The sequence below is a fragment of the Arachis duranensis genome, chromosome 5 (assembly GCF_000817695.3).
Source record: "Arachis duranensis cultivar V14167 chromosome 5, aradu.V14167.gnm2.J7QH, whole genome shotgun sequence".
Taxonomy (NCBI): domain Eukaryota; kingdom Viridiplantae; phylum Streptophyta; class Magnoliopsida; order Fabales; family Fabaceae; genus Arachis; species Arachis duranensis.
Genome location: NC_029776.3, coordinates 80,646,342 through 80,658,862, shown reverse-complemented (window position 1 = coordinate 80,658,862; position 12,521 = coordinate 80,646,342). Strand labels below are relative to the sequence as shown.

The following is a 12,521-nucleotide window of genomic DNA, read 5'->3' as shown; positions in this document are numbered from 1 at the left end:
AAGATGAGAAGAAGAGGTATTCTAAATCCTTTCCGTGGTTCTGGAAATATTATTTCTGAGTAAGTACATTGCTTAATTATGCTTAATTTTTTAGTATACCTTTATCTTTTTATTTGTTCAAAATTCATCTTTGTATGAACGTAATATGTGACATTTTTTGTGTGCTATTGTTAACAGGGATGAGATTACTGCCCTTGTGGATGACCTTGTGATTAATACTAAGAAGCTTATCAGGGCAACAACCAAAGAAATTGACAAGTGGAGAAGATGATGGAAGAGTCTTACGAATTCTTTTATGTATATTTGTATAAACCAAGATCTGTCTTATTCACTAAAATCATGGCAAACTCAATCAGCATGTTATAGACTTGTTGCCGTACACGACATGCTGAAATTTCGTATTAATATCCATTTAGATTATTATTTAAACTTGGTTAAAAATTGAGTTCCACCATTGTCTGAATTCTTGAATTTTCTTAAGTAACCAGTGAGCTTTATAAAGTAACCTCAATGTTTGCAAATAAAAAGAGAAATGCTTGTTTGACCCCTTTTTTTTGGGTATTCAACATGTAATTATGTGGATTTCATTTTAAGGGGTCCACCAATTTGAATTGATGAAATAATTTACTTCACAATAATGTGAAATTCTGTACATGAAATTGTGGCCCAAACTTAAAACTGCAAAAATAAAAACTAAAATTATGTGGTAGCTATTTCTTCTGATGAGTCTGCAGAAAAATACAAAATCAGATTCCTGAAATGAATCCATGTTGCATAGAAGGTGAAGGGCATGTATGGTAGAAAAGCAAGTATGGGGTTGGATAAAACATGTTATCCAAAGTGAAGCAATCCCACAAGCTTAGAATCCACCCACATCAGCACCATCATCCAGCACAAATCACATATCGCCCAATCAAAACGCTGCATTGGATTACCATTTCCCAATATGGACCAATCAAATCACATGATCATGAATCTGACTTGGCAAGTCCACATCCACCAGAACCATGCATATAGTATCTCCTCATTCCACACCCTTACTACTTCCATTCTTCAAAACTTGTACACAAACATAACCTTCATTCCTTCACCTGAGTCTGTTAGAAGCTTCCACAAACATGGCTTCAATTGGGGTGTCTGAGATGCTTGGAAACCCCATCAAGTTGAGTGGTGCAGCAAGGTCAGCACCATCAGCTTCTAGCCCTGCCACCTTCAAGACTGTGGCTCTCTTTGGTAAGAAGAAGGCAGCACCACCTCCTCCTTCAAAGAAAGCTGCTGCTGCTGTCACTCCTGCCAATGATGAACTCGCCAAGTGGTATGGTAAGTGGTTGCTCCTATCTTCATATCCTTTCTTTCTTTTGTTCTTTACCATATCTAATCTAGTTACTAGAAAAACTTCTACATGAACTACTTTTTATTAAATTACGAGTATTCTTTTAGCGGAAATTCGGTATAGAATTTGCTAATAAACTGAGAGAACCAAAGTAGTTAACAAGTCCATAGAGTATAGACATGGTTGTGTTCTTTTGACAATGTAATTTGTTGAAATATGGTAACAGAGAAAGGAAGAGAAGGAACTAACAAAGTTTGACTTAGCAGTAAGAGGAGGGTAACTTAGTGCTATAGCCTATAATCTCCTAATTAGTCCTAATTAAGTTCTTGTAATGAACTAACAGTTTTTTTTATATACTCTAGTTGTACAATTCAAGGTAGGAAACTAGTTTCTGACCATTGCTTCCATTTGGTCACAGGTCCTGACAGAAGGATCTTCTTGCCAGAGGGTCTCTTGGACCGATCCGAGATCCCACCATACTTGACTGGAGAAGTGCCCGGAGAGTATGTGGATACTTCTCTAGCTAGTCCCCTTTGAATCACAAACATTGTGAAACTTTGACTTGTTTTGCTTAATTTTTCTTTGATATTTGTTGATGCAGCTATGGTTATGATCCTTTTGGTCTCAGCAAGAAGCCAGAGGACTTTGCCAAGTATGTCTTAACACTTTGTTCCAAACTTGATATATATTTATGTGTGAGCTATGCTTTAAGGTAATTTTAATGGATTGGTAATGTTGAGGGTGGATTCGTTGTTCGATGCAGATATCAGGCATACGAGTTGATTCACGCAAGATGGGCAATGCTTGGTGCTGCTGGATTCATCATTCCTGAGGCCTTCAACAAATTCGGAGCTAACTGCGGTCCTGAGGCTGTTTGGTTCAAGGTTTGTAACCTTTATAAGACCTTTCACTTTGTTTAAGTTCATTGATATATCATATATCAGCTTCATGACTCAATTCAACAAATGAAATTCTACAGAACTAATTACATGTACTAAGCAATGATTTACCTTTTGATCTGCTATGAGAAAAGTGAATTTAGTCTACTAGAATAGTCGAATTGTAGCTACACTTTTTTCTTTTAACAAAGTGCAAAATTATTTGTTGTAAATAGGCTCTTCTAGTGACTTGAGAGTTGAGATCACTATAAACTTTGATATAAACACAAAGCCAATTCAATTTTTTATATGTAATTGGTGCAGACCGGAGCTCTTCTTCTCGATGGTGGAACGCTGAACTACTTTGGGAAGCCGATCCCCATCAACCTCATTGTTGCTGTCGTCGCTGAGATTGTACTTTTGGGTGGTGCAGAGTACTACAGAATTATCAATGGCCTGGTATGTGAAAGTTCTCAATTTGAATAATTGATTTTCAACCTTTATTAATACAATTATGTCAAAAACCTTTCTTATATTTGTAAGTAGCAGAGTAATGAATCCTCTTATTTATGTCTCAATACCAAGTTCTTATTTGGTAAACAGAAATATAGAATTTGCAACTAAACAATGACTGGTTTAGATACTAATTTGTGAGGTATGTATTGATGGTAGGATTTGGAAGATAAGCTTCATCCAGGTGGTCCATTCGACCCGTTGGGACTTGCAAAGGATCCGGACCAAGCTGCATTGTTGAAGGTGAAGGAGATCAAGAATGGAAGGCTTGCCATGTTTGCCATGCTTGGTTTCTACTTCCAAGCTTACGTCACCGGAGAAGGCCCCGTCGAGAACCTTGCAAAGCATCTCAGTGACCCCTTTGGCAACAACTTGCTCACTGTCATTGCTGGTTCTGCTGAGAGAGTTCCAACTCTTTGAATCAACCAATTCCATGTTCTTATCATCAAATGTTAATTAAGAAAACATGTACAATATGAAGGCATTATTATGAAGGCATTTTGCTTTTCTTCCTTTGGAAGCAAACTCACTTTTGATTTATAGAGCCTTATTAGTAGTGTGGCCTCTTAATTCTTCAACTTCCCTTCCATGCCTCATCAAAAGTTTATTATAGGAAATGGTTTTTCTAACTCGGAAATTTATTAAAGATATAATCATTCATATTGCCTTCTCCTATCAGTTTAAACTTTTGGGATGAATAGTTTCTTAATATGGTATCAAAACTCTATGTCTGAAAAGTCTAGAGTTCGATCCTTAGTATGAGTTGGTTTAATTTGCAATGCAATACAAAGTAAATTACTGAAATATATTCCTCAAGTTAACTAAAATTGTGAATTGATGCATGCTATTATAAATTTTAAGTATAACAGAGTTATATGAAACTACTTTAAAATTTGGATTAATTAATTATGTTAGTAATATGGAATTTTATTTTAATTGTGCTAGACAGAAAATATTATAGATATTTAGTACAAATAACTAGGCTAATAATGAAAAAAAAACTTGAAAATGTAAAATAATAAATAATATTTTACTTTTAAACATTTAAATATAAGATTAGGGAGTATGATTAGTGTGTTAATGATAGATTTTTTCATGAGCTGGCTTTTTTTCCTTTTTGGATTTGGGTTATTGTAAGATTATATTTGTCATGTGTCGGAGAAAGACAAATAGATATTATAATTCTTGGGTATAAAAAATGTATAATATCACAAGATGACAAGATAGATATTTTTAAGAAAATGGAACAACAACAACAACAACAACAACAACAATAATAATAATAATAATAATAATAATATAGGTATTATAACAACTAGGAATAAATGAAAGTTATTTAATTATGAAAAATTGAAATAAAATAAAATTTAGAAGAGTTCGTATTAAGTTAATTAATTTTATAAGTCAATTTCAGAATAATATAAATTTCATAGATCATTTTGACTATTTATTCACTAAAATATTATATTACAATACTTGCATTTTTTTAAAAAATACTCAATAGGTATTTTAAAAGTATTTATTACTTATACTCACTTCTCACTGTTTTCATTTGTGACATTTACGAATTATATATAAGTTAAGAATAAATTGATGTGAACATTATTTAGAAGATACATTAATATATACCAAGAAAAATGTAAATATTTCTTCTTCTTTTTTTCGAAAATGTGTAACTGTTTGCACATCTACTTGGGTTTGTATTATTCATATTTTTGGGTCCATATTATTCATTATCTTTAAGAAGCTTCAACCTTGCATCAAAAAGCAATAGAGAAACTTCAGCCTTGGCCTGAAAATAATCAAATATTATGGGTCATGAAGAAGCTAAAAAGGCCCAATGGTGACCAATAATAGGACTAAATTTTATGTCAGACCAAAGACAAAATCTTGACCCCTGACCCAAAAGAACAAAACCGTTGAGCCTAAACCAAGTCTGATCGCAGCTGAGGCCTAGCTAGTATATGCTTCTTAATATGCTGTACTTCGGTTCAAAAGTATTGGGCAGTTGTTGGACAACAGATTTATAAAGTTGTTAAGAATTTTTTTCATGAAGGGAACTTATCAAGTAGTAGGGGTGTTTAAAATCGATCCAATCCGAATAAAACTGACCAACCGAGTCAAAAAAATCGATAACCGAATAAACTGAAAAATGATATTTTGCAGTTTTTATGCGGTTCGGTTCGGTTTTCAGTTTTAATTTAAAAAAGTCTAACCAAACTTAAGCGAACCGGTTTACTGAAAAACCTATATAAAAACCAAACCCTACCCCCTTCCAGCAAGATACAGCGCCACTCAATCACTCATGAACCCTAAATCTCTCCTCTTCCCCACTCTCCACTCTCTTTTTCCAAGTGAAACCCCATAATGGTCCATCAGATTGAGCCCGTGCATCAATGTTACCCCTGACTTTCAAAATACTCTAATTGCACCCTTCAAATTGAGCTCCGTGTGAAATCCTGGTCCCTTCACCCAATTTCGACGTGACTTAGCAGCCAGAGCGCTGAGCTGGCTACTTATTGTCCACGTAGGCAGCCTTAAACGACGCCGTTTTGCCTGGATGGTGTTAATGAATCAGGACGACGTCATTTTGCCTTGGAGGAGAATTGAAACGTTGCTTGGGGAGAGGGTTGATCATTCGTTAGTCTTTCTCCTACTTCTCTTCAAACGTTTCCTCTCGCTGTCGTCCAGAGAATGGTGTGACATTAGGGCATGTTCTGGTTATTACTTAAGTGAGTTCATTGCCAGGAGAAGGAAGTACGCAACAGGTACGAAGTTGTTGAAGCAGAGGGTATCGTCATCGTCAGCTACAACAAGGTTAGTAATACACAATGTGTAGTTGAAGTTTAAATTTTTTTTTTGGTTTTCACTGATGGCTCTTCACGTGGTGTCTTGATTGAAGGAGAGTTGATCTTCGTTTGGTGTTTTGTTTAGATTTCTGTGTTGTTAGGTTTTTGTGGTTACGTTGTTAGGAAGGGGTTTGGTTTGCTCTGTTTTTTTTCTTCCTCAAAGAAAGGTTGCATGTGTTTAATTTGTTTGTTTACTTATCTGGCAGATGGATGAAGTACTGGACATTATGTTTCATCATGGAGGAAGTTTTGAGAAGGGTGTGGATGGAAAGATTGGTTACTATCCGGACAACAGAAACTGCCTAGGTGATGTTGAGGTGGATAGGTTGGATGTATTTTACCTGAGAAACTATTATAAGGAGCTAGGTTATGACAGAATGAAGGAAGTCTGGTGGCTTGTACCTGGAAAGAGCACAGGGGAGGGATTGAGGAAGTTAAATAATGATGCAGACCTAAGAGAGATGTGTGAGATGGGTTCACAGAATGCCGGCCTTGTTGATATCTACATTGAACATCAGGTTTCGTCACCTGAACTGATAGAAGAGGAGGAGGTTATGGTATACATTGATGATCAAGTAAGGGACCTTGGTACTCAAGCTAAGGAAAATGTTGCAGCTGCCCCAGATGATGGTTCTAGGCCAAATCATGAAAAAAATCCTACTGCTAATGTGAGTCGACCTAGAGAGGAAGGGGTAAAAGCATCTGTTAAGGTGCCGTCTGAACAAAAAGTAAAAACAAGGCCAAGAACACCCCGAAACCAAGTCAAACAAAAGTTCATAGGAGGTATTGCCTCAGGTCTGCCACTGGGATAGGAGGCACAAAGGCTCAGAAAAGAGGGCAGGGTAGCAAGATCCCAGTGGAGGGAGCTAGTGAGGCAACTGCAGCAAGGCTCGTCAACTTCCTGAAGTTTGTACCCACCCCAGGGTTCAAACCGCCAAGAAAGAAGTGATTATGATCCTAGGTTTAGGTTGAGATTATGAAAGATTGTAATATTTTGTGAAACAATTATCTTAGTCACTTTTGTTTGAAAATGGTGATTTATAGACACTTCTGCAACTTTTAAATACTAACTAAGTTGCTGGAATCTAGCTAAAACAATGCTCAGAGTTTTTTGGCTTGTTATTGTCATGACTGCATTATTGCAGAATTTTATATGAACTATTTTAATTGTCATTCAGTTATGAATTGTGCCTTATGTAAGCTTTTATTACTGTTGGTTATCCATATCAATTATGTTACAAGAACAAAACCAAATAGTCATTCAATATATCAAAAACAAACTAATGTCATTTACATTGTTCATAAACTGGATTACACTGGTTCTGTGTTTCAGTTCTCACCCTAATCAAATCTTCAACAGTAACATCAACAAAAACACAACTAACACAAATACCCCTAAACCAAACACTTGGACTATCAGCTTTACATTTCTCAAATCTGCTTCCAGTTTGCCCACCTTCCATGCAATGTTCATCTTCATCCCACCATGCTCATCTTCTTCATCAGACTTCAGCGGCACCTCATCCTGTACCGAATCTGCCCAGACAAATAACCCACACCAAATCTTTCCACTAGTTTGGAAACATGCATCAACCTTATCAAACAACTACCTCAACTAACCAACACTATAAATTTCAGCCAGTAATTGCACTCACGTTATAATTCGGACACCCGAAGAATGGCTTATTAGGATTACTCTCCGTCCCTGACCACCGAAGACAGGCCTACACCCACAACCACACCACTCTGGAACTGCTGAACGCCGGGCACGCACATTGTTCCCTCTCCAGATTCCAGTCGCAGATGATCGATTCGACCTACGAGAAGCTTGACTGTCACTCATGGCGGGAGAGGACGAAGAAGAAGAATAAGAAGAAGAGGGAAGAAGAGCTTGAGTTGGACGACGAACCAATTCACATAGGAAGAGGGAAGAACAACTTAGGGTTTATAATTGGTACCAGGGACTAATTCAGGGAATTTGGACATTGTTTGATGATCCTCCACATCAGCTAGCCGTTTAAGGCTGCCTACGTGGACAATAAGCAGCCAGCTCAATGCTCCGGCTGCTGAGTCACGCCGGAATTGGGGGGAGGGACCAGAATTTCGCACGGAGCTCAATCTAAAGGGTGAAATTAGAGCATTTCAAAAGTCAGGGGTAACGTTGGTGCACGGGCTCAATTTGAGGGACTATTATGGGGTTTTACTCCTCTTTTTCCACTTCCACATCCCACCCTCACACGCCGTCGTCCTCTACTCCTCTAATCCCCTAACGTCGTCGAACAGCACCCTCGCGATGGCCTTCCTCTTCTCGGCGCGGCCCTTTCTCTCCTTCTCTTCCTCATCGCGATTCCCTCTCCTCGGCACCGCCCTTCCTTCACGCACAGAAGCCGCCCTTCCTCCACGCACAGAGGCCGCCGTCTCCTTCCTCTTCGTGCTTACCTCTTCTCGGTGTGGCCCTTTCTCTCCTTCTCTTCCTCATCACGATTCCCTCTCAGAGGCCGCCGCCCTTCCTCCATGCACAGAGGCCGTCGTCTCCTCCATGCACAGAAGCCGGCATCTGCTCCCATCGTCTTGTTGGATCTGACTATTTGTTGTTGTTTCATTTTTGGATTATGATCTGATACTTATATACGTTCTGATTTGTTATTTTGATTTTTAGCTTTGATTATTGGTTATTTGTTCTTGGTTGTGAGTTTTGTTTAGAGTTTTGGATCTGATTTCTTCTTTATTTTGATTGTATGTTCTGTTTTGAGTTTTGCTTAGGATTTTGGATCTAATTACTTCTTTATTTTGATTATATGTTTTGTTCTGAGTTTTGCTAGGATTTTGGATATGATTACTAATTATCTGTTATTTTGGTTTTTTATTATTTGTTTTTGATTTGGGTTCTACCCTGGTATTTAATTTCTGGTATTTGATTTTAGGGTATGGATAAAAGTTTAGATCGGGATATTTTTTTGAATTATTTGAAAAACCAAGAAAACCAAATCGAACCAAACCGATTTTAATTGGTTTGGTTTGGTTTGGTTGGTGTTGATAAAAAAATCGAACCAAATCGAACCGAAAAATAAATATAAAATTGGATCGGATGACTTTTTCTCCAATAACCGAACCAAACCGCACCGCGAACACCCCTATCAAGTAGTATTGGAGAAACCATTATAGTTTTGGTTCCTAAGACCAATTATCTAAAAATTCTTGATCAGTTTTGACCAATTAGCTGCTGTAACTTTATATATAAGATTATTTCTAAGGTGATGGTTATTAAGCTTAGAAGAATTAATAGATAGGATTATATCACCTATCCAAAGTGTTTTTGTGGGGGGACGCCTCATTTAAGATAACATGGTAATAATGCAAGAAATGTTTCATGCTTTAAATAAAAAAAGGGCAGGATGCTTCCAGAAACTTAGCCGTTAATATTGATATGAACAAAGCCTATGACAGGTTAGAATGGTCATTCCTAGAAGCAACTCTAAAAGCTTTTGGGTTTAACTCGCATTGGGTTAAGATGATTATGATGTGTGTCTCACAAGTCACTTATAAAATTAAGATCAATGGTATTTTGTCAAGGAGTTTTGTGCCTGATATACCCCATTTTGAGGGTTTATCTTGTGTTGATTTCAGGGGTTTTATCAATAATTTCGCACACTTTCTAGATGAAAATACAAGACTTTGTGTTCCTTTCCTAATTTTGCCACATGGATGAAAACATGCTTATTTTGCACTAAATTAGATACATTTCTAATCTTCTCTTGATGTCATTCGATGCCGTGACCTGTGTGTTAAGTGGTTTCATAATATAGGGCAGGGATGGACCGGAAGAGAGAAGGAGGACGGGTGCAAAGGAAGGGAGCATGAGAATTGAACTTTGGAGATCTCAGCATGGGCGCGTGCGCGCACTTGACGCGTCCGCGTGGATTGAGCAGTTAGAAGTCGAAGCCAAGAGCCAAGCCACGAGCCGGCTTGCGTAGCGGCTAGGCCATGATCTTTGTGGGCGCGCACGCGTACATTACGCTTCCGCGCACATTACAAGATGCCCCGTGGGCGCGCACGCGTACTTTGCGCATGCGCGCCGATGTTCGAATGTGATTTTTTTAAGAGCCACGTGACTTGGGCGTGGAGGCAGTTGGGAATCCCATTTTGGGAAAGTGCCCTGGCGGGAAAAGCTTAAGAAGACCAAGGGAACAAGGGTTAAGGACTTTTAGCTCATTTTTCTAGATTCTAGATATTTTGGAAGATAGTTAGTTACACTTGTGAAGAAGGAGAGAGATTCAAAGCTCTCATTAGGGTTCATCTTCAATCAATTTCTGAATTTTCATTCACTCTTTGGTGAGATCCATTGCAATTCTCAATTCATTTTGTTCATGTCATAGATCTTCTTCTCCAATCTCAATTAGTGTTTGTAACTGCTCAATTCTCATAGATCTTAGATTCAATTTTGTAGTTTTGGATTTAATCAATTCCTTTAGAATCTCATTTCCATTGTTGTTCTTTGTTAATTGTTGTTAGTTCCTTGTGTTGAAATACTTTTAATTCTACTTTCTTCTCAATTTTACCATGGCTTTTACTCTTGCTCACCAAATGTTTGATGAATTGCTAATACTAGTTATGGAGTAAAAGTTTCTTACTTGGCATAGGGTTTGGGCCATTAGAAGAAGTTGAATAGTCGTGTCAATTGTTGATTTGGTTTCTAATGCCAACCCTAAGCCAAGTCTTTTAAGGATTGATTGTTTGTTTTCTATTTTGCTAAAACCTTCAAAGAATCATAACAAGGCTTCCTAATCAATAAGATGCACACTCTAGAAATTCCAAGGGAGGACGACTCGGGAGACTAGTACTCTCGGTTATAGATTGTAGGATTGTTTGGTACGAAGTTTAAGTGTCGATTAGACTATACTCACGATCATATTCATCATTGAATTCTAAATCGACATGCTAAATTTCGTTTATCAGTGCCACATAGGGGACTAAGACAAAGAGATCCCCTATCGCCATACTTGTTTATCATAGCAGCAGAAGTTTTTACTATCCTTATGGATAAGGCTAGAGAAGAGGGTAGAATTTCTGGAGTCAAAATTGCTCCTACTGCTCCAGCCATTTCACGTCTTCTCTTTGCGGATGATTGCATTATTTTCTTGAAGGATAGTGAGAAAGAAATTTATCATCTCATAACTATTTTAAATATGTATACGGAAGCCTCGGGACAGAGAATCAATGTTGACAAATCTGGGATTACATTCGGCAACCAGATTTTGATCAGAAATAGAGTAGAAATAGAAGAGATCTTAGGGTTGCCAGCTTGGGATAGACCAGGTAAGTATCTTGGTCTTCCGGCTCAGTGGGGAAGAACAAAGAATAAAGCTCTGAGGTGGACTGAGGAGTGAATGTCTGATAAGCTTCAAGGTTGAAAGAAAAACTCCTTAGTCAATCTGGGAGGGAGGTTCTCATCAAATCGGTTATTCAAGCGATACCTGCCTATGCTATGAATGTTGTCCATTTCCTAAAGGTTTTTGTCAACGTCTTAGTCAGAAGGTGGCTAAATTTTGGTGGGCTTCTACTAGTAAGGATAGTGGTATCTATTGGAGGAGTTAGGATAAAATTTGTGCTAGCAAAAGGGATGGAGGAATTGGTTTTAAGGATTTTTATAGTCAAAATATAGCACACTTGGGCAAAACAAGCATGTAAAGTTTTGGAATGCCCTAATGGGGTATGGGTTCAGGTACTTAAGGCTGTGTATTTTCCAAATAAGGACTTTAAAGAAACTAAGGCAGGAAGGGGAACATCTTGGATTTGGAAAAGTATTATGCATGCTAAGAATTTTCTTTTGAGAAATGGAAGATGGTTGATTAGGAATGGAGAAAAAGTGAGAATCCTGGAAGATAACTGGATTTTGAACATGCATAAGAGTCCTAAGGTTACGAATAATGATGTCACTTTTGTAAAGGAGCTGATTAGTGAAGGACATGGGTGGAATATAAATGAGTTAAGGAAACATTTTGATGGAGATACTATAGGGAAGATCATTTTCCCCAGTGAGTATTATTGGAAGAGAAGATAAATTTAGTTGGCCTCTTAAAACAGATGGAAAGTACACTATTAAGACGGGATATCATGTTGCCAGAAAAGAGCAGAGCATCGATAATAAAAATAACCCATCAACTAGTGATGACTTCAAGGACTTATGGAGGGACATTTGGAAATTAAAAGTGACTTAAAAGATCAGAACCTTTCTATGATGGACCTCTCATAACATATTATCGGTTTTTCAAAACCTTTATAATAAAAAAATTTCTAACACTCCTTTATGTGCTATTTGTTAACAGGAACCAGAGACCACTGAGCATGCGTTGCTGCTCTGCTCTTGGACAAGGGCTGCATGGTTTGGAGCCCAAATTCAGTGCTGTCCTACGGCTCATACAGTCTCATCTTTTGAATAATGGATAATGGATCTTTTTAATAATATGAAGTTATATACAGGAACTAATTATGAACAGTGTAGCAGCAAAGTTAGTTTTTTGGCATGGGAGGTGTGGAAAGCAAGAAATCAAGCAGTGCATCAGAGGTCCAAAACTAGTCCTTTAATAGTAATCTACAAGGCCAAACAAATCGAAATAAAATTTACAAAAATGGCAGAAGAACTGACAAAAATTTCTATTAATAAAAGAAGGACAGTTAAAAAGGTTAAGTGGAGACCGCCACTGCCAGGATGGGTCAAGTGCAATGTTGATGCAGTATTTGTTGAAGTGTTTTCTGGAGGAGCAACAGTAGCAGTATTCAGAGACCACACTGAAAACCTCCTCACAGCCTCAAACTCCAAAATAGTGGCTACCTCGCCTTTAGCTACGGAAGCATTAGCGGTTAGGGAAGCACTAATAATAGCAAAAAACCTTTAATTGGAAAGAATTGTCATTGAATCTGATATTTTGATCCTCATCCAAGTTCTAA

The 12,521-nt window shown here is 37.7% G+C and overlaps 3 protein-coding genes across 3 annotated transcripts in view; all 3 read left to right on the top strand.

Annotated features, from left to right (window-relative positions):
- Window positions 1-463, top strand: part of LOC107489671 (uncharacterized) — a gene marked incomplete in the record, with an annotated part of 2,049 nt that extends 1,586 nt beyond the window's left edge. Inside the window, 2 exon segments of the mRNA XM_016110421.1 lie at window positions 26-59; window positions 178-463. Coding sequence (XP_015965907.1) covers window positions 26-59; window positions 178-271 — 128 coding nt within the window.
- A 572-nt stretch (window positions 464-1,035) lies between these two features.
- LOC107489670 (chlorophyll a-b binding protein CP26, chloroplastic) lies at window positions 1,036-3,302 on the top strand. The gene is made up of 6 exons (XM_016110420.3): window positions 1,036-1,320; window positions 1,752-1,836; window positions 1,935-1,985; window positions 2,097-2,217; window positions 2,536-2,670; window positions 2,884-3,302. Exons 1-6 carry the CDS (start codon window positions 1,119-1,121, stop codon window positions 3,142-3,144), a joined length of 855 nt encoding a protein of 284 aa, XP_015965906.1. The 5' UTR covers window positions 1,036-1,118; the 3' UTR covers window positions 3,145-3,302.
- A 7,307-nt stretch (window positions 3,303-10,609) lies between these two features.
- Window positions 10,610-12,020, top strand: LOC107489637 (uncharacterized). The gene is made up of 4 exons (XM_016110393.1): window positions 10,610-10,889; window positions 10,973-11,205; window positions 11,296-11,612; window positions 11,900-12,020. The coding sequence occupies exons 1-4, from the start codon at window positions 10,610-10,612 to the stop codon at window positions 12,018-12,020; spliced, it is 951 nt and encodes a 316-aa protein (XP_015965879.1).
- The last annotated feature ends 501 nt before the right edge of the window (window positions 12,021-12,521 follow it).